The sequence below is a fragment of the Panthera uncia genome, chromosome D1 (genome assembly GCF_023721935.1).
Source record: "Panthera uncia isolate 11264 chromosome D1, Puncia_PCG_1.0, whole genome shotgun sequence".
NCBI lineage: Eukaryota > Metazoa > Chordata > Mammalia > Carnivora > Felidae > Panthera > Panthera uncia.
Window position 1 is genome coordinate 3,186,636 of NC_064808.1, and position 17,448 is coordinate 3,204,083.

A 17,448-nucleotide genomic window follows, 5' to 3' on the forward strand; every position below is an offset into this window, starting at 1 on the left:
GGAGACCACTCCAGACCCACCCGGAAGGGTCCCCTCAGCCAGAGGGGGCCAAGCCATGGCTCTGCCCCGAGGCGCTCTGCTGGCTGGCTCCGTGGGGACTTGGCCCCCCGCGTTAGCGCTGCCACACCGCCTGCCCACCAGGCCAGGCTGTCCTCCGTCCCAGAACCTACAGGTCAGCAAAAGCCCGTGCGAACTCAGCAGCCCCAGGGCACTGCAGGCACACAGGTCTCACGTACCCTTTCGGCCGGTTACCACGGCGATGACGGAGGCCTGACCAAGGCACCCGAGGAAGTTCCCTGCACAGGCCTTGGGGTCAAAGAAGTCTGTGGGAGGAGGAGACACCTTTGCAGAGAAGGGAGGGACGGAAGTTCCACGGGGGTGACTGCCCCCCCCCCCCCCCCCCGCCCCCCGCCTGGCCTGGTGTAGGAGCTGGGAGGGAGGGTAGGTCCAGGCTGGGCCTAAGGGGACACCTGCTGCTGGAGCTCTGCTGCCTCCCGCTGGCTATCCCCGGTACTGCATGTGCCGGGCAGCCTCCCTCCAGGTGTGTGCGTCCCACCCGGCCCTGCCTCCCGGCACCCAGGCCTTCCGTCTTGGGTCCTCACCTGTATGCAAATCAGCTCTGGGGCCCCCAGCCCACTGCCAGCAGGGGCAGCGTGAAGAACCCCCATCCCCTGTCCCCGAGGCGGGCCGGCAGGTGTCCGATGGACCGACAAGGTGGCCCCTCCGGGACCCCGGGAAGCCCACGGTCAGGTGCCGCCCCCCGCCCCCGTGCACCCCTCCCCTAGGGGCGTGTGAGTGGATGCTGCTCGGAGCCAGCTCGGGGCGTCCTCAGAAGGCGCCACCTCAGCCTGGAAACAAGGAGAGCGCCAGGGCCGGGCACCCAGTGGGGAGGGAGACCAGCCCGTTGGGAAGTGCAGGGAGCCGCTCAGGGGCCACGGTGGCACCCAGGAGCCTGTCGGTAAGGCCGGCTACTCCCTCTGCACCAGCACGTCGTGGGGAAATGCCAGGCACGGCACGGGCCACCTCCACTTGTCCCCACCCCCTCTAAGTCCTGCAACCCCTCGAGGCTGCTTCCGTCCTGTGTCACACACCGGGACACTGAGGCCAGAGGAGAGAGGGGGCCGCCCCCCGAGCGGGGTTCTGGAGAGCTGGGGCCAAGCCCATGTGACCTCCAAGCCCACTTGCCATCGCCCCGATCAATTAGCAAACCTGTTAGTCAGTCAGTCAGTGGCCTCCCGGGAGCCTGCCAGGCCACCTCGGCTCCTGGGGTCACACCAGGATGGCCGGTGGCCCCAAGGGGGCTGGATCACTCCCCACCTTGCAGCCACCTGCCTCCCCATGGACCCCCGCCCTCTGGGCCCAGAGCAGGCTGTTAGGATCGTGCCACGGCCCCAAGGACAGTCACCGCAGCACAACCCCCCGCCCGGATGGCATCCCCAGCACAAACCACCCTCCTCCCGGTTGGCATCCCCAGCAAGAAGCCCAAGACGGATGCCCTCTCCGGCAGCCCCGGACCCAGGCAGCAGGCGCCTGGGTGTGTTCCCGAAGCTGCTCGGGGTCACCTCATGGAGAAGAGCAGGAAACAGGAGCACGGCCCCGTCCACACTGCTTTCTCCCTGGAGCACTGGTCCCACTGGACGGGTCTGGAGCTTGGCATCTGAGGCCCAGTTGGGCTCAGCAAAATCAAGAACCACCACTAATCACCACTTGTCAGGGGCTGTGTGAGTGTCCTGGGGCCGCTGTGACCAATGACCACAAACAGGCAGCTCTAAACAGCAAATGGATTCCCTCCCACTTCCGGCCGAAGTCAATGTGTGGGCGGGGTGCTCCCTGCAGGCTCTGGGGCAGGGCCCTTCCTGCCCCAGCATCTGGAGCCTCCAGGGTCCCTGGACTCGTGGCCACTCCCCTCCAACCGCTGCCTCCGTGGTCACGTGGCCCCGCCCGCATCTGTGTCCTCTCCTCTTCTTACAGGGACACCTGTCATTCTATTTAGAGCCCACTCTAAGGACAGAACGATCTCGTCTCAAGATCCTTGACGTAACTGCACCTGCCGAACCTATTTCCACATACGCTCACGTTCCAGGTACGGGGGTCAGGACCTGGACTTTGGGGGCTCCCATCGATCCCCCACAGCGGCACGAGGGGAGGGGCACCCTCGGTGACGGTCACCTAGCCAGCCGTGTGAGCCTCACCTGCGGACGGGCTACAAATGCACATTCCCAGGCTGGCCCCCCAGGCCTGCTGTTTCTGAACCTCTAGTGGGGCCCAGCCACCTGGGTTCCCCAAGCCCTCCAGGGGCTCTGATGCAGGCTCACGTCTGAGAGCCACCGAAACGATACCAGAAAATGTCCCTTCTTGACTCCCACATCCATATGCACTATGGGCTCAGTTTGCACTGGATGGGGCATCACATCCGTGGGGATTGATTTCATTTTTTGGGGTTGAGGAGGCCTGAGACCCTCCGGGATGTTGGGCGCTCATAGGCCCACCCGCCTGTGACTCAGCGCTAAAGCAAATAGAGAAGGGGGGGAAGGGGGCCAGCAGGGGCACCAGGGAAGCCTCCTGGGGGTGAGCCGGCACCCCCAGCCTTGGCAGAAACCAGAAGTGAGCCACTTTACCCTAACTCGGTGAAGGGAGGGGAGAGCCCACCAGGAAATCGGCAGGGGACCTCCACGCGTGGGGGGCGGGGGGTGCTGGGGTGCTGGGGACTCGGGTGAGAAAACCAAAGCACGGCACAAGCCAGACCACAGACAAGGGCATCGGTGAGGCCTCTGGCCCTTCCCGGGCACGTAACTTCCTGTCAGGATGCTTCATCTCCAATGGTGCTTTGAACGTGGGGCAGGTGGTGAATCTCCTGTCCCGCATTTATTTGTTAGTATTTTGTTGGCAGTTTTTCAATATAATTATTCTCCATTTCAGGTTATGGCTTAAGGACAGTTTTCTTTTAAAATACTTTTTTTTTTTTTTCAACGTTTTTTATTTATTTTTGGGACAGAGAGAGACAGAGCATGAACGGGGGAGGGGCAGAGAGAGAGGGAGACACAGAATCGGAAACAGGCTCCAGGCTCCGAGCCATCAGCCCAGAGCCTGACGCGGGGCTCGAACTCACGGACCGCGAGATCGTGACCTGGCTGAAGCCGGACGCTTAACCGACTGCGCCACCCAGGCGCCCCTAAAATACTTTTTTTTATGTTCATATTTATCTTTGAGACAGTGAGAGACAGCATGAACAGGGGAGGGTCAGAGAGAGAGAGGGAGACACAGAATCTGAAACAGGCTCCAGGCTCTGAGCAGTCAGCACAGAGCCCAACACGGGGCTCGAACCCAGAAACCACGAGATCATGACCTGAGCTGAAGTTGGACGCTCAACCGACTGAGCCACCTGGGCACCCCTTAAAGACATTCTTCTAAGAAGGGTCCACGGATTCAGCAGACAGCCAAGGGCCACTGGCATCACAAGGGCCACAGTCGCCAACCCTCTGCCCAATCAAGAACCTTCCAGTTTATTTGAAAGCTGGTCACGCCTACTTTTTCCACGATCCACCTTCCGCCAGGGGGTCCCGTCCTTCCCCGAACCCTCTCCTCTTTCTCAGCGTAAAAGCTCCGGGCAGGATAGTCTGAAACATCCAACACCATCAGAGGGACGAGCCACCCACGTCCACGCCATCGAGCGGAAGGACCCACAGGTTCGAGGTTTCCGGGTTTGTTTCGGCGCAAACGGTCTGCGGCGGGAAGCTGTAAATGAGCTTCCGCCCGAACACAAGGGGTGTGACAACCCAAGGGGGAACCCTTTCGACACGAACGGAAGTGACAAAGGAAATGGGTGAAAACCAGCCCCCCCGCCCTGGAGCCCCCTCGCTCACAGCGGAAAGAAGCACCGAGAGGGGGAGGAGGCGGGACACTCACCACTCTGCTGTGCCCCCCCCAGCTGCCAACACTACGTGCCGTGCGGGGCTCAGGGTCACCTGGGGGGCTGACGCGTGTGCCCCCACGACTGAAGACGGTGGCCCGAGGGTGCCAGGACAGCCGGGCAGCAACCCCAGCCTCCCCGGTCAGTGGGGCCGGATGCGGGTCACGTGCGGGCAAGAGGACGCCAGAAAGGAGACCTATCCGGAGGGGCCCCTGGGAGGACAAGCTGTCCAGCACGTGTCACACCTGAGGACAGGCCTGGCACCTGTCACTGGAGGTGCCGGGCCCGGGGGAGGGAGCCAGCGGAGGAAAGGCCGAGAACCCCGGCGTCGGCTCCAAGCACACGTACCTTCATCCTCCGGGGAAACCGTGCCTGGGCCCCGAACCTCCTCTCCCCGGGGCCCTGCTGTGGGGCCGGCCTCAGGGGCTAAGACAGGGGCCAAGATTCAACCCCGAGTTGTGGCCAGGGCCCCACAGGACATCGTACGGACAGCCCCAGCCGCAGCTCCTTTGCGGTGACCACCCCCCTCCCCGGCACCCCGCTCCGCTCTGCGCACGAGTGAGCCCTGGGCCATCCGCCACCTCCACCAGAAGGCCCCCGGGGTTGCCCCTCGCATACCCTCCGTCCTTCCCTGCACGTGGCTGGCGAGGACTTCCAGGCTGACGGAGCCGATCTTACCTTCATGGTTTGAAACGGGGCACCCGGGAGAGTCGGGGGGCCCAGAGCCCACCCGCCTGTGCGCTGAGCAAGCTGCATGTGAATGCCTGTCATATAGAAACCAAGGGAGCCTCCAGGCCTGGCGCTAAGACCCACAGGGCAGGCTGAGGGCACCAGCCTTCGTGACAGAGCTGGGCTCACCCTCCGCCATGCCACCTGTCAGCACGGGCTCCTAAAAGACAAAAAGAAAAACAAAAATCTTCTTGTGCCCGTTTCCCCACCTACAAGGAGCTCCGAGATTGAACCACAGGTCTGCAGTTCGACAAAGGGCCGGGGGTCCGCACATCAGCTCCCTCGGGTGTCATTACTTCATCCACCCACCCACCTCCCTTCCCAACCGAGGGAGACGGGGCTCAGGAGGTGTAACTGCACGTCAAGGTCACGGCGCGCGGCGGGTGGGGCCCAGGCGCAGGCTGTGGACTCCGTGTGCCCCGAGCCTCTTTGGATAGTGGCGAAGAGGGGAGAAAGTCGCAAGGAGCCCAGCCTGCCTCCCAACCCCCGAAGCATGCCTCTTCAAGCCGGTCGCCTCCCACTTCCCTTGGGGGCTGTAGGGACCCTCCTGTGTGCGGGTCACACGTGATGTCACCGCACTGTCTCTACAGACACCTACCCCAGGCCCGCGGCACTCACGTCCTCGTGCTGATGTGCTGCGGGGGGACGCAGGGAAGAGGCTGCACCGTTAGCAGTCAGGTGGCCTTGAACAGGCTTCCTGGCCCCTCTGCACCAGGCTTCCTGGCCCCTCTGAAACTCTGACAGTTTCCCCATCTGTCAGCAGCGCCCCAGCCCGTGACTCCACAGGATTCAACAGGATTCGCGTCCTTCACCTCGTGGGCCCTCACGAGACCCGGGAACGAGATGACAAAGCCAGGGCTGTCAGCTCACAGCCAGGGGGCGTGTCCCGGCCCCGCCCAGCACACCTCCACCCCCACCAGATCTCCCACCAACAAGCAGCCCGCTGCCTCCTCTGGCGGAAACCTGGTCCCTTTTTCCCTAGGGCTGCCAGGGAGCTCCCAGCTGGCCTGCAACCATAGTGGGTCCCTGGGTGTATGGGCCACCTCTTCCTCCTGCTCCCGGCCCCAGCCGTTTCTGTTTTTACCCCACTTTACATCGGTGCCTGGCAGCCTGCAGAGCCCATCGACAGAGTGGATGTTAGCATCTGACGTGAGCCACCTGCTCTTCGGCATTCAATGGCAGGACTAGGTATGGAGCACTAGCCACATACAAGCACCACCAGGGCCTGGGGACGGGGGAAGGAATGGGAATACCCAGTGCCCCACAGGGCCAGGGAACAGCGAGGGGAGAGTAGGATCACGTTGCTGGGGGAGGGTGGCCGGACCCCCGTGGGGGCAGCACCCCATCTGTGCCCCCTTTGTGTCCAGGGGCCCCGGTAGCTGTCCTTGCCCAGCGCGCCCATCGGGGCACAGCCAGATTCCCTATGTGCAGTTAGGCAGTCTGCGCACAGACGTGGGGCCCAGGCGACAGGAAAGGGGTCGTGGCGGCCGGGAGGACCACGTCCTGCCTGGACTCCGCCAGCCCGGAGAGACCAGGGCAGCGGCTGCGGCGCGAGAAGCCAGCGCCTTTTCCAGAGGGGACCAGTCAGAAAGAGGTCCTCTCCGTAACAGCCCCCCACCAAAGTATTATTTACAGCCCCCCCGACGGCAACAATAGGTGCTCAGGAAGTACTTCCGGAAAGAAAGCCGCCAGGAAAGGGAGGGAGAGAAGCTAACTCTTTCCCGAGCCCGCTGTTCTCCGGCTCTGGTCTCTGGACGCGCAGCAGCACTCCCTGGGAACGAAGTCGAAATGCAGGTTCCCGGGCCCCGCCCCAGCCAGCGTAAAGCAGACCGGCCAGGGTGGAACCCAGAGCTCTGTCTGAGCGAGCCTCCGCAGGGGATTCCGGGAGCTGCCGGCCCAGCGCCTACGGCCAAGGATGGCCTCCTCCGCCCGAGTCTGGTGTCAGCGGGCCCCCATCCACCTGCCCGTTAGCTGAGAGGAAAAAGCGAAAGCCAGGGAGGCGGGTAAGGCGGGTCCGGCTCACCTGGCGACAGGTGTTGCCGAGGCCCCCCACTCGGATTAGCCAACTGCTGTATCAAACCCAGGGCCGCAGCCGGGCCGCCGGGGTCCCTGCAGGTGTGGGCCTGCCGCCACCAGAATGGCGGAGGCCCCGGGCGCGATCGGTGGGCCGGGGTGGGCCGCCCGCTCACTGTCCACAGCGCCTGCTGGCCACTTTGACGTGAGGAGCATTGTGGAGCCCCACGGCCCCCTCTTACACGTTAAGAGCCGCGAGGTGTACCTGCCTTTCGCTTTTTTTAAAACAACGAATCGTTCGAACCTTTTCACAAGCACCGCCAATTATCTCTGAGGCAGAAAACCAAATCCTGGCTGTTCGGGTGAAAGACAAGATTCCTCCCTGCTGTGCTGAGGACGTAACCACATGAAAGGCCCCGAACCACTCGAACCCCCACTCCCAGGTCCCAGCGACAGACTGCTCCCAGGTCCTGGACCCCATCCAGCCGCTGGCTCCGCACCTGCCAGCCGGACAAAAACCCACAGATGCTGAGGCCGCTCTGGCCCCTGGGGGTGCACAGAGCCTCCCAGCGGCCCCAGCCCCTCACCGCTGCCGTCCTGGGCTCTCCCTTCTACGTCATTCCTCCATCTGCCCCTGCACTGGGATCATGCTGGTTGGTCTTAGTTTCCGTATCCCCACGGTAAGTCAGGGACACTGGCGAGCAAGGTCTCCAACCATATTTTTCTACAGAACTGACCTAGCTATTTTTTGCACGTAAGTTTCAGGTAAATTTTTCAGCTCATCACATTTTGTGGAAGAAATGAGCATTCTGTTTAGAATCTTGACAAATCTATGGATTAATTGGGGAAGGCAGAGATGTTTACGATATCGACTCTTTCTGGCTACGAACAGGAAGACTGTGGTAGGAGGAATTCTAAGACCCCCAGTGAGCCTCACCCTCGGACACCCTTGTGGACTTCAAGAAAGGGGGAGTATCCTGGTGGGCCTGACCTAATCAGGCGAGCCTGTACGTAGCGAGGGCCGGGCACAAAGGGTAAGGGGATTCGATTCACAGCAGGTTCTCCGTTGCCGACTCTGAGGACTGGGGGTTGTGGAGCAGAGAGCAAAGGCAGCCTAAGAGCAGCCCTCTGCTGACACCAATAAGGAAACCGGGGAACGGGAAGGACCATCACCTATGGCCTCGGAACAGAACTCGGCCGACAACCCGAACGACTGCAGAGCTGTCAGGCTCTTCCCGGAGAACGAGGTGGGGCACGGGCTGAGCCCCGCCGTGCAGAAGGCCCCGCGAAGCAGCACCTGCCCGTCTGGCCTGCCGAGCTGCGAGCGGGTCAAGTGTGGAGTGTCTGAGGCCGCTGTGTGGTAACAGGTGCCCAGCAAGAGAACGTGACTGCATTCTCGCTCAAGTCCATTCATGGGGTTTAGTGCGGTTTTACGGTTTCCTGGATATGGGCCTCGTTCAATGTATTTTTAAGGACCTTGAGGATTTTACTCTCATGTGAATAGTTATTTCTTCCGATATCCTTTAAAATAAACTTGGGGCAGCTTGTCGCTAGTGTTTAGAAAAGCAATTGATTTCAGAGTATTAATCTGATAGCAAGCCATGTTGCTGAATTATTAATGCTCTCAGCCCTTCGGTAGGGACCACCATGTTATTTGTGAATAAAAAGATACGTTTCTTCTAATGTTTTTTGTTTGTTTGTTTGTTTTACTTATTTGGTTTTAATAAGCTGGTCAGATTCTACTTCCGCTATTCCTAACGGTAAAGGGCCGGGCGGTACTCTCTCTCCATCTGGAAAGCTCTTTCCCGGAGGTCTCTGGCTGGAGGGCATCCACAGGGGCGCCCCTGCGGGGTGAGGAGGGCATCTCTGTGGGGAGGATGAGGCAAGTTATTTACAAGAGAACGGATTGAGTCAGCGCCCAGGCTACGGAGAACGCAAACCACTCAGAAAAGGGCTGAGAGCCACGGAGAGAGAAAACCAGCTGTGCCCTGTGGTGTTGGTATCAGGGTGATCTCACAGTTGTCCACTGGGTGGATGGACGGATGGATGGATGGATGGACGGACGGACAGATGCATGCATGTACTCCCCAGCTCTGTCTACAGAGAGAACCTGGGTAAGCAGCACGCCAGCAGCAGGAAACGCACCTCACACCCACATCTTGGTTCCTAGATGCTGTTCTTGCTTAAAGGAGCACGAGTCCTTGGAGAGACGTCTGTTTCCAGGGCTGGGGCACAGGAGGCGTGACATGAGGCCTTGAACGTCTCTTCACACCAGAAAGCAAAGAAGCACTCAGAGGACGGCAGGTGCCTAGCAAATGGACACAAAATCGAGATGAAGCGGCTCCCACCGGCCAAATGAGAACCTGAGCACGAAACGGAACGGACTATACAGAACACACAGAACGGAGGAAATGATAGTGCGCGCAGAGGAAGGCAGGGAAGAAGTGACTGAAGCCTGGAGAACTGAAGCCCAGCTTCAAAGCACCTCCCACCCCTGAGTTACAAAGGGAAAAAGAGCCACCTTACGCCGGGTGACCCGGCACCACCAACGGCAGATGATGGGGTGGGCAGCGGCCGCGGGGCAAACGGAAACTGCCCACCAGCTGCCAGGGCACGCAGCTCTGGTCTTCCTACAGACACGGCAGAAACACGCTGATGAGGAAACCCTGCACAAACCCAGCCTGGGAACCTCCCATCACCATCACCGGCTGACCTTCCAAAGCGCTGAGGTCACCTGTCCGGGGAGATCACAGATGACCACGGAGCCCGAGGGTCCGGGCTGGAGGCTCCGAATGGCCACGCGTGGGGTGAGCACCAGCCAGCAGGAAGCCGTGGAGACCCCATCCCAGTGTCCCCGTGTGTTGGAGACCCTCCCTCAAGCGCGGAAGGCGAAGGGATCGGAACTACAACTGAACTCCCCAGTGATCCCGGGAAAGCTGTACTTGTGACGTTTCTCTTAAGTCTGCGTTCACTTCCACGTTATCATCAAACATGAGCAAGACGATGCTTTCGGGGATCATTTCTATAGTTCGTTATTATTAAACACGAGCAAACTCACGGCCTCACCTTGCTCCTGCCCCTCCCTGCCCTCCTCCGGCCTCAGAAACAGCAGCTGTGTCCTTCCTGGTGCCCCCCAGCGGGGACAGGGGCCTGGGGCCCCCGTGGGGAACCCCCATGGGAGAGGAGACAGTCCCCGCCCACTCACAGCCCTTCCTGGTCCCAGTGAAGGCAGGCAGGCGACCCCAGGTCCTGGAGGAAGTCACCTTCAGAGGCCCGGGCTAGCTGGTGGCCCCGATCTGGGCAGGTACGAAGCAAGTCCCCCGCAGCGTGAAGGACTCAGGCGTCCCAGGCAGGTGGGGGCTTTGGTGCCCACCCGGGTCCCTGCCTTGCCCGCACGCAACTCCAGGCCCATCGGCATCTGGGACGGAAGGCCCAACTACTTGGTGCGTGTGGCTGCAAACCCACCACTCTGCCCCACCCCCTTCCCCCCCCCCCCCCCCGGGAGACCCCTCCACTGGGCCAGCCGCCTCCATTCAGCTTCCTGCTGACACCCAGGCCAGGGCTCCCCAGGCCGCAGACACACGGGCCCCTCCTCGGAGCCTGACCCGTGCCACGGGGCTCCCCGGGGCGCAGTGACGTCCTGCCCCCGCCTCCACCCACCTCCACCGGGGCAGCGACACCACTCCAGGTGTCCCAGACTCCTGCATGCGACTGGGGGACTCCGGGGTCCAGCAGGGCTGAGCCCCCTGTACCTCGCGCCCATCCAGAGTGCAGAGGGGGGACCAGGACCACGGTAGCCACAGACAAGAACAGCGGTGCCCGCCAGAGCCGCAAGGGGCTGAGAGATGTGAGCACGTGTCCTCCTCAAATGGGTCCTCCCCAGTGCGGCCCCCGGACGGCACCGGGCAACCCCCACCAGCTCCCCTCAACCAGAAGCGGAGCCCCAGCTCCCCCGTGAACGCGGCCCTCGTTCTCGCGGGGACAAATGTTGGGAGGCCGATACCATTTGAACCTGAGGAAGGAACAGTCAGTGCCCCCAGAGCACCCAAGAGACACTAGCTTGTGGACAGAAGTCACCAGCTTGGGGGCACCACCTTCGGCTGGCCCATCCTGAAGGCGGGGCCAGCCTCTCCGAGCAGCACCGTGTCCCAGACTCTGACGTGGGTCGCCCGGATTCCGTGCCACATGACAGTAACGAGCAGACAGGGCTTCTCTGCACACGGGCCGTGAAACACAAGGCAGGGGGCCTTCCGAGTGGGAGCTGGAACCCGCACACAGGCGGGGCGGAAGGAAGGACATCCTACCTGGCGAGTGTCCGCTACGAGGCTCACTCTGGGCGGACGAGCCTGCAGCCCAGGCCTTGGATCCCAGGAGGAAGCAGGCCTCTGGCCAGCCTGGGAAAAGCAATGAGCTGTCCCCTGGGGGTCATGGGTTCCAGCGCGCATGAAGGGGAATCCAATCCTGCCGCCAGATGGCGCTCAGACCTCGGACGGAGGGGGTGACGGGGTGGCGAAACAGCAGGTGCAGACGGCGGCTGACCGGGTGGGCCGCAACCTTGTCCCCAGAGAGAGCGGGGCTCCGCCAAGGCAAGCTGGGTGCAGGCTTCTCACCCCACCGCTCCGTGAGGGGCTCCCCGCCCAAAACCAGCCTGCCCAGAAGGCAGCCCGCAGAGAAGAGCAGTCTGAGAGCATCTGAAGAGCCCCCAAACCTGAGGGGTGTGGCCCGCTGGTGCCCAGGATGCCAGGTCGACTCCAGGAGCAGAAACTGCAGTGTAAAGGGTGGGTCCGTGAAACCGTGGCCGGCCCTACGCAACCCTAGGCACCAGGGTCTCCCGACATTTGTCAAGTTTCTTTTTTTTTTAAGTTACTTTCCCTTCACCCCACTTGTCAGACAAACGGGGAAGGAGGACATCACTTCCTGCAGTGGAGTCAGCACCCGTGCCCTCGCTTCCCCCTTCGGGGCCCACAGCAGACGGCACTGATCGGTCCCGGCATTATTTTCCAGGATTCCAATCCTGGTTGACACAGACCTGCAGGGGCTCCCGGCAAGCACTCGAGTTGGCCCTTGAAATGAGAAAACCCTTGATGGTTTTCCTGGACGTACGGTGGCTCAAGAGGCAATATGGCCCGTCACACATTACTCACTTCTCCCCCCTGCGCCACACGTCCTGCAGACACATAAAGTACGGCTACCATTGGGGCACCTGGGGGCCCAGTCAGATGAGCGTCAGCTCTTGGTTTCGGCCCAGGTCATGACCTCACGGTTCGTGGGATCGAGCCCTGCGTTGTGCTCCGTGCTGATGGCGTGGAGCCTGCCTGGGATTCTCTCTTCTCTCCCTCTGCCTCTCCCCCACTCACTCATACATGCTTTCTCTCTCGGTCTCAAGATAAACTCAGAGGAAAAAATGCAGAGCCACTGACTTACACATGCCTTTATGCAAGTTAGAAAGAGGTACCCGTCACCCTGGGGAGACATTCCAGTGCCTGGACACACCCTCGCAGCCAGGTTTACAGTGCACAACCTAAACAACCTTACCTGGCCACCCTGCTCCAGAGAAGCAGGATTGGAGTTGTGTCCACATAAGAATGACGACCTCACTCTTCGCCAGGATAAAAACTACGGGCATTCTGACCCGTAAAGAAATCCGTCCAATCGATACTCATGGGAGCCATAAAACAATAAAACCCTTAAGATTCTCTTCCCCTAAAACCACCCAAACTGAATGCCCTGGAGAGCTGCCGGTTGGCCCATGCAGGCCCCAGGCGGGCCCGTGGTCCCTGAAGGCCACCGGCAGCGAAGGCACCACAGAAATCGCAGGGCCCACGAGGAAGGCCACTGCCTCCTGCTTTCCAGACGGTCTCAAAGGTCCTGGGGAGTCACCCTCCACCCGGGTGTAGAAAAGTCAAAGTCTCACTGCAGCAGCCGACCACAGAAAGTGGCCGGGCGCGGAGCCCAAGGCGCCGCGAGGAAAAGCCACTGGTAGGTGGTGGTTCCGCCGGGCAGCGAACGGGGCCCTGCTCTCCGCTCCCGCCTCGCGTGGGTGGAGAATTCCGGCCACGCAAAGGCTCTCCTCCCGGGCTGCTGCCTCGACGGGCATCCGTCTCGAGGCCACACAGCCACCTGCCGCCCGTGCCAGGACGGCGCACCTGGGGGTCACCTGCACAGCCGCAAGTGCGGGTGACAGCTCAGCCTCTCCAGCAGCTCCTCCTCCGTGGGCTCCTCCAGGACGTCCCTGTGGAGTCGGGGGGAGGGAAAGACGTGTGGGGAGCTCTGGAGAGTGACCCGGGTGCCTCCAGAAGAGCGTGAGCACGACTCAGAGAGGCCCTGCTCCCCGCTCAGGAATCCTCAGACCCGTGCACAGCTTGGGGAGGACCGGGGACACGAGGACGGGTTTCCACGTGTGGGATGTGAGCACGGGGCTGAAAGCCCGGGAGGACGCCCCTCCACGCCAGCCGGCGGCTACAACACAGCACATGCTCAAGGGGGCGGGGGGAGGGGTCGCCCCCGCCTTCCTGTGCCGGCAGAGGATGGCTTCCACCGTGGGGAAGGGCAGGCAAGGACTCCTAGGGCCACCTGCCTCCACCCGCCAGGAGAATCGCTTGGAGACTAAGGGAAGCTGAGCCTGTCGCCTTACACGCCCACCAGACAACAGCACAGAGCCCACAGCCCCGGCAGCAGGAGCAGAGGAAGCCCACGCCCTGGTCCCGGCTCGGAAGTCGGTGGGAGGGAGGCAAGGGACCGGGGGCTCGTGGGGAGACCGTCACAGAGGACGCCCGCCTGCCGGCCACCTCCCGGCCTCTCCCCCTCCCCGCCCACAAGCCAAGCAGACGCCCCCTTCCTCATCCACACACCTGAATAGGAGATCCACAGTCACCTGACAGCACGTATCTGGGTCCCCAGCAAGGGACTGCAGGTGAGCGCGGCGGTCCCACTTGTGGAGGAAATTCTGGGGAGCAGGCGGGGGGAGAGGGGGCCCAGTGGGTGTGCGTCCCACACGAACCAGCCTTTTCCCCTCCAGCGTCGGCCAGGCGTCCACGGCAGGGAGCGGAGCTCGCCCCGACGCTGGGATCCAGGGCCCAGCAAGGCCACCGGCTCCTGCAGGAGCCAGACGCCCGATGGCCGCCCCCAGCCCACCCGGCAGCCGAGAACCCCCACACATCAGGGGTCGAGGGCATTCCAAGGGGCTCCCGGCAGCGAGGGCGAGCAGCGCCAGGCCCCAAGGGCAGGACGGAGCCTCGGCTGATACCTCCAGAATCAGAGCCAGAAACAGGTTGACCCAGATGACAGATGACACCAGCCACCACAACACGAAGTACATCTTCGACCACCTGTGGAGGAGGAAGGCCGTGGGGGCCACCGTGAGCCACCCAGGCCACACGCGCACGCGGGGGGCACCGCGCACCTGACGGCGCGTAAGCAGCGGCTCTCCGCCGAGTCCTGCCGCTAACTCTGTGGCACCACCAGTCCTGTTTTCGCGGAAGCGGTCAACGAATCGCCCGGGCAGCACGGCCGGCAAGCGATTCGGCTGGGATTCGAACCCAGGACCCTCCGCTGGGGCCGTCTGAGCCCCCCAGGCTCCAGGCTCTCCTCCCCTCAGCCTGCCCCCAGGGCTCCCAGCAGCCTGAGGAGCCTCACCCCTCGGCGGTCCCCAGGATTGGCGAGCCCAGGGTCGCACGGCACAGTTTCGCGGCGGGGGCGGGGTCACTCACGGGCCCGAGAAGCGCCGATAGGCGTCCAGAAACACCTGCCAGTTGTTCACCACCATCACGTTCCACAGAGTGATCAGGGCGGCCTGCGGGGACGCACACACGGGCTCCAGGAGGGCAGAGGAAGGGGGTCGGGAGGGCAGGGGTCCCGCGGAGCAGGGCCTGCGGGGCTCACCGCGAAGTCATCAAAGTTGTTGGCCCAGTACTCCAGCTGCTCGAAGCTTCCGCAGGGCGCCGAGCTGTTGTCGGGGGCCAGGCTGCAGGGACACGACAAGCTGGGTCAGGGGTGGGGACGGGGACACGGACGCGGGGGCCCCGGCACTGCCTCAGCCCCTGCACGCCTGGAACCGGTCTGGGCCCGAGAAGGTAGAGACAGAAATGCCCCCACCTCCGGAGGTGCCGCGAGGACGGCCAGGGGCCGAGAGCCGCAGACAAACAGGGCAAACCAAGCCTCCCAGACGGCCGGCTCTAGGTCTGGCCCCGCGCTCCGCTCCACCAGGGCATGGCCTGGCCTGAAGCTCCCAAGTGGGGCACAGGGGTGGGGCCGCTGCGCTGAGCAGGCTTCAGACACGCTCTCAGTGCAAAGTCTGGGTGAGGGAGGGGAGGGGGGGGGGGAGGGGAGGGGGGGGGGGGAGGGGAGGGGAGGGGGAGAGGGGAGGGGAGGAGAGGGGGAGGGGTGTGGGAGGAGAGGAGGTGGGGAGGCAAAGGAACGAGGACCAGGAGGCCCGCCCCCGCACTGCCATCCAGGCTCACGCTCCTCCACACCCCCAGACTCCGCACCCCGAGACGCACTCCCTTTGGCACCTTCAGGCCCCACTCACCTGCCGTTTCCAGGCGCCACGACGACACCTCGGAACAGGCTGATGCCCAGGATGGCAAAGACGTAGTACACGACCTGGGGAGGCGGGGCCGGGCCCGGTCAATGCCACCGGCACACGGACCCACAGGGCCGGGCTGAGCGTGTGAAGGCCACCTGCCGGCAGACTCCCAGCCCTGCCCCCAGCCCCCAGCCCCCAGCCATGGGTACGGCCGGCCTCCCCCAGGAGCACCAGGACTTCTCCTCCCGGGCACCCTCTCCTGGCCACCAACCTGCCCCCCAGTGAAGGAGCAAGGAGCCACCACCACCAGGAGAGCCACAAAGATGAACTGGGGGCCCAGGGGAAAGACCGAGGCGGCCGAGTCGAAGCAAGGCTGTCCGCCTCTTCTCTGGGACAGGTGTGGCAGGAAAGAGGTAAGAAGGACCCCTACCCTGGGCTCCACTGGAGGCAGACGCCAGTCATAAGGGAAGGGGGCCCCAGGGGAGGGGTCCCCAAGGGAGGGGCAGGTAGGAACCGGCAAGGCTTCTCCAGGAGGTGATGAGGTCCAAGGAGCACCACCCAGCAGGCTCGTGCCACAGAGGGACGAGGCCACCAGCGGCCTGACCCATCCCCACCTGTCCCCAACGAGCCCAGCAGGAGAAGGAAGGAGCACACAGCCCAGCCTAACCCAGTCCCTTCTGGGCCTCCGTCCCCACTGCTGGGCTTCGTGCCGAGAGCAGCCTTAGGTGTCCCCCCTGCCCGCTGGGGCGGGACCACAAGGCAGAGCCAGCAGCACCACGGCCGACATGGCTGGGGGCTCCCGAGATCCCTCTCAGCAAGGAGGGAGGACTAAACCCCATCTGGGGTCTCTGGGGCTGCAGGGACCCCTAGTGCCTCTCATACTTTTAAAATCAGTGTCTCAGGGGCACCTGGGTGGCTCAGTCGGTTAAGCACCTGACTCTCGATTTGGGCCAAGGTCACAATCTCACGGTTCATGAGACCAAAGCCCCACGTGGGGCTCCGCACTCACAGCACAACGGCTGCTTGGGATGTTCGGTCTCCCTGACCGCCTTCTCTCTCTCTCAAAATAAGCAAACTTTTAAAAAAAGAAAAAAAGGACACCAGTGTCTCAATGCGGCCCGCGATCCGAGAAACGTGAGGGATTCCAAGCGGCCGACAGGATCTCTGGCACAGAGAGGGAGCGCGGTCGGGCAGCCCTCCCCGCAGACCAGCCCTGAGGTCCGCCCTCTGCACTGGCAGGAGGCGACGCGGCTTCCCGACCCGGACACACGGCCACCTCACCCAGGGCCCCACTTCCTCTGGAGGGGCCGGCCAGCCCCGCGCTCACCCGGGCCTCCGGCCGAGCTCAGACTCACCCCCACCCCCACGCCCACAGCCACACTCACCACCAGGATCCCGCCGAAGGCCCGCATGTTTTTGATCAGGTCCAGGATTGTACTGGCCACCAAGGCCATCAGCTGAGGACGAGAAGAAGGCACGGCCCTGCTCTCTCTGGCCCCACTGAGGTGAGGCCGACCCTGCCCGCCACCCAGACCCTGGCCCGGAGAGGCGGGACGCAACCAGTGGACGACCAACCTACCCACCTGCACACACGCACACAACTGCATGCACACGCACACCCCTACACGCACAGCTGGACAGACGTCCCACAGCCGCCCATAAACACCCGCACACGCGGATACATCCACGCCCGCCACACACACTCATACTCAGAGACGCCCGCCCAGATACGCCCACGTGCCCCCCACCAATGCCACCAGCCCCCCAGACGCAGCTGTGTCTCGATCCCGAGTCCTCTGGCGAAGCCACGGCACACGGGGGCTCAGATCACACTGCCCAGCGACCCACTGATGCTGGGTTGGCTGCTCCTCTCTGGTCTGGAGGCTCCACACAAGCACAGGCCCACGGTGGCCAGGTCAGCCCCAGGGACCAGGTCTGAGAAACGTCGGCCCCAGGGACCAGGTCTGAGAAAGGTCAGCCCCAGGGACCAGGGCTGAGAAAGGTCGGCCCCAGGGACCAGGTCTGAGAAAGGTCGGCCCCAGGGTCCAGGTCTGAGAAAGGTCGGCCCCTGGGACCAGGGCTGAGAAAGGTCGGCCCCAGGGACCAGGGCTGAGAAAGGTCGGCCCCTGGGACCAGGTCTGAGAAAGGTCAGCCCCTGGGACCAGGGCTGAGAAAGGTCAGCCCCAGGGTCCAGGTCTGAGAAAGGTCAGCCCCTGGGACCAGGTCTGAGAAAGGTCGGCCCCTGGGACCAGGTCTGAGAAAGGTCGGCCCC

The 17,448-nt window shown here is 63.0% G+C and overlaps 2 protein-coding genes across 4 annotated transcripts in view; one reads left to right on the plus strand and one right to left on the minus strand.

Moving 5' to 3' along the window:
• The first annotated feature begins 1,802 nt into the window (after positions 1-1,802).
• The window catches only part of MRPL21 (mitochondrial ribosomal protein L21), a 151,234-nt gene continuing 135,588 nt past the window's right edge, over positions 1,803-17,448 (plus strand). Inside the window, exon 1 of the mRNA XM_049641794.1 lies at positions 1,803-1,806. The gene's annotated coding sequence lies outside the window, so the exon portion shown is untranslated. The remainder of the gene's footprint in view (positions 1,807-17,448) is intronic.
• Positions 12,058-17,448, minus strand: part of TPCN2 (two pore segment channel 2) — a 26,999-nt gene continuing 21,608 nt past the window's right edge. Inside the window, exons 19-25 of one of the 3 annotated variants that reach the window (XM_049641715.1) lie at positions 16,562-16,633; positions 15,180-15,253; positions 14,534-14,615; positions 14,362-14,444; positions 13,899-13,980; positions 13,504-13,598; positions 12,058-12,884 (exon numbers count right to left, since the gene is read on the minus strand). In XM_049641715.1, coding sequence (XP_049497672.1) covers positions 12,806-12,884; positions 13,504-13,598; positions 13,899-13,980; positions 14,362-14,444; positions 14,534-14,615; positions 15,180-15,253; positions 16,562-16,633 — 567 coding nt within the window. In that variant the 3' untranslated portion in view covers positions 12,058-12,805. Of the gene's footprint in view, positions 12,885-13,503; positions 13,599-13,898; positions 13,981-14,361; positions 14,445-14,533; positions 14,616-15,179; positions 15,254-15,802; positions 16,252-16,561; positions 16,634-17,448 lie in introns of those variants that run through there. The other 2 variants (XM_049641728.1, XM_049641722.1) reach the window with 2 other exon arrangements.